At 34.8% G+C, this 3,540-nt stretch overlaps 1 protein-coding gene across 1 annotated transcript in view; it reads right to left on the bottom strand.

Annotated features, from left to right (window-relative positions):
* LOC107721811 (proteasome subunit alpha type-6) overlaps positions 1–2,141 on the bottom strand; it is an 11,627-nt gene extending 9,486 nt beyond the window's left edge. Inside the window, exons 1-3 of the mRNA XM_016529978.1 lie at positions 1,955–2,141; positions 605–699; positions 211–292 (exon numbers count right to left, since the gene is read on the bottom strand). Of these exons, the coding sequence (XP_016385464.1) occupies positions 211–292; positions 605–699; positions 1,955–2,030 (253 nt within the window). The 5' untranslated portion in view covers positions 2,031–2,141. The remainder of the gene's footprint in view (positions 1–210; positions 293–604; positions 700–1,954) is intronic.
* Between the last annotated feature and the right edge of the window lie 1,399 nt (positions 2,142–3,540).

Here is a 3,540-nt window from a genome sequence, read left to right as displayed (position 1 = left end):
CTGAGAGATGTGAGAGATGTCAGCAATCCTTTTACAAAGCATGTCTACTGGAATCTCATAACCATACTTGTTGGCCGCCTAGTTGGCCGCCTCATAACGAGCTCGCTGCACTTGAGACCTGCTGTCAGCTGAACGCGAAACACAAGCCATTAACGAGCGCATCAGTTCCAGCAGACACCATGAATATGACTATGTGGATGAGATCTGTACCTGTCATTCCTGACATCCCACAGCCAATGTTCTCTGTGATTCTGAATAAGTGTGTGACAGTGGAAGAATCAAGCAGCTTGTCCTGGAAAACACAGACTGTTTTAGATCACCAGCACCACTGGAACAGAACTTACCAGTAACATAAATAAAAGTCACCTTTCCCACCAGTAGTTCTGCATGTTTACACCACAGAAAAGACATTCCAGGTTGGAAAAAATGTAATTAAATCCAATTAAAATGAATGTTAGGATGTGTTGCTTTATTTGTGGGCAAATAGCCAAATTACATAATCGTTTATTTCTCAAGTCAGTGAAACGCGGCTGATTCTGAGAGATGTTTCTCAGACGCTCTGGCCAAATTTCGGTGGAAAAAGGGTACATGACAGCAGACTTACTGGGACTTTTTTCTGTGTGACGACTACTGCACAGTCTTTCCCCCGAACAGCAACCGATGTCAGACCACCCTGGTTTATGGCCTTGAATGCATATTCTGTAAAAATGTAATGAAGTTATTTAGAAGGTTAAAAGTTACGAAAAGAAAAAGGTCTGGAGATCCACAAAAAATAATATTACATATAAAAAAAATGTAATAAAAATAAATAAATAAATAAAAACTGCTTCTTAGAAAGAAATGTAATATTGTACCATTATGCTTTAACAATAAAAAGAATGTACTAACTACAGTAACTACAGGAGTTTGGGGTTTTGTGTATTTTACAATGAGTTTTTAGCTTACAAAATCCACGAGGAAAAATAAAAATTTAATAAAATAAGATTTACAAGAAAAATCCTGGTCCTTTCATTTTATTTATTTATTATTTATGCCTTTTATGCACCTGATACTACCGTGCTATTTCAAATATATGTGACCCTGGACCACAAAACCAGTCATAAGGGTCAATTTTTTGAAATTTATGAATAAATAATCTGTCCATTGATGTATGGTTTGTTAGGATCGGACAATATTTGGCCCGAGATACAACTATTTGAAAATCTGGAATCTGAGGGTGCAAAAAAATCAAAATATTGAGAAAATCGCCTTTAAAGTTGTCCAAATAAAGTTCTTAGCAAGTTTTGATATATTTACGGTAGGAAATGTACAAAATATCTTCATGGAACATGATCTTTACTTAATATCCTAATGATTTTTGGCATAAAAGAAAAATCGATAATTTTGACCCATACAATGTATTTTTGGCTGTTGCTACAAATATACCCCAGCGACTTAAGACTGCTTTTGTGGTCCAGGGTCACATATATTGTTGTTGCCAAGTTGTTTACATAATTGTTCAATAAAATTGTGACAAATTGACAAAAACTGCGGTATTTTGGCGGAAACTGCGGTTGCCATGGCAAAGTTTGGTAAAGAAAACACAAACCTCCTCACCAACATATGTATCAATGCACATCACTTTTGCATTTGATCAATTAACATACATTTATATGATAGTTTTAAATTGAAATCTGTAGATGTGTAATAAAATTATTATATTAAACATCATTGAGCCGATTCTCCATCACTCACTCACTCTCATCACTCTAGCGACTAGACTAAGCAGGACTTATATATATATATATATATATATATATAAATGCACACATTCAGATAGAAGAGATTTTATGTGACAGGCTAATAATGCTATGAGTTCATACTAGCAGTTGGTGTAAGAGATTGACTGTGAGCTGCACTGTAGGCGACATGACTGTGCACTAACAGCTCTTATTCAAGTCAAAGTCGTACTCACCTACTTGGTAAAGTCTTCCCTCCGGAGAGAAGATGGTGATGTGACGGTCAAACCCCGCGCTAGAACCCCGGGACATGTTTATAAGAAATGTATTAACCGTAAAATTGCTGAAATATTGCAGGCTACACAGAATAGCAACATGCAGAACGAATGACCCGGAAGCAGTGGATAGTTTTCCCGGGTCAGTATCGGACTCGAAGGTGCACAGTCATTTTTTGAGAATTAAGCAGTTTTGCATTTAAAGAAATGTTATATAATGCGTATTTGCTTTCTCTGTTTACAAGACTTTTGTCCCGTTCATTTTATTTGTCTTTTTTTAACTGTACTGGCAGGTAATAGCATATAATATGAATGAAATAAAAGGCCTCATAAGGGAACTTAAAGAGAGTAGGTATACTTCCACGACGATGTTTCTTAACACACTTAAATAGACTTTTAAACAGTGCATTTTGTGAAAATGTCAAATTAAAAAGTTTTACTTCAAAGTACATTGTTCTAATTATCATGCAATAACACTTATTTTGATGTGTTGAACAAAAGTAGGCTACCTGATTATAATTAAACTATAGTATGTAATTATATATTTTAATTGAAGTTAATATATTTTAAATGTCATAAATTACAAATTGATATTACAATATGTGTATTTATTGTAGCTACATTTGGCAGTACAATTTAACCACATTTTAAAGACAATATAGCCTAAGTAGCCTAATTATTAAAAAGAAAATGTACTTAAGTCCTTTTTAAGCTGGTCAAAAAAACACTCAATTAATTGCATTTTATATCAATTTAAACTATAATATATTTTCAGTTTATTGCAATTGACATGAAGTGCTTCCCCAGTGCTAGGCTTTACAAAAACATATAAGTATTGAAACTTTTAACCTCTAAAAACCATAGCCCTCTTTAAACTCTTGAATGTTTCATTGACTGATTGGTTTCCATATATAATTTGTGGTGGGTTTTTCAGAATTAGCCAACATTTTACAAGGAAACCTTTGGACCCTTAATAATCGTATCAAAGATAATGCTACCTCAAAGTGAATAAAAACACACTTTTATCTCTTAACTACATATTTATGAATTTGAGGTGAGATGTTCTTGACCCAAACCTCTGAGTTACATGTTTGGCTGTCCTGACTTGGTGTTTCAGAAGGTGCTGACCACACGGTTGTGAATGTTCTCTATCTTATCTATAAGAATGTTCTGTTTCGGAGAAAATGGTTCAAACTGATCTCAATCTCAACTCACTTCCTCTAGGTTTTGGTATTTGATTCTTAGAAGAATAGCTCAGGCAAGGAGATTAGGCAAAAAGAAGGGAAAAAAAACATTTTAGATGTGTATTCTTATTTATTTCAGCCCGATAATAGTGTGGCATTTTTCTCATAGACAAAAGCAGAAAAGAAATGTACCAAAAGTATTTGAAGTGCATAAATTGGTGAGAAACAGGGCCGTTTCTAAAACACCTACCACACTGAAATCCCCTTGTGACCCAATTCAGCTTCGGAGAGTTAAATGTGGGAGTATATCAGAGCTGTTTCCTGCTCTCTAACAGCCTTTCCACGGGTACCAGCGCAGATCGA

The sequence above is a fragment of the Sinocyclocheilus rhinocerous genome, unplaced genomic scaffold (genome assembly GCF_001515625.1).
Source record: "Sinocyclocheilus rhinocerous isolate Xijiao unplaced genomic scaffold, SAMN03320098_v1.1 scaffold4561, whole genome shotgun sequence".
Lineage (NCBI taxonomy): Eukaryota > Metazoa > Chordata > Actinopteri > Cypriniformes > Cyprinidae > Sinocyclocheilus > Sinocyclocheilus rhinocerous.
Note: the sequence above shows the minus strand (reverse complement) of the source record. Positions and strands in the feature narration are given on the sequence as shown.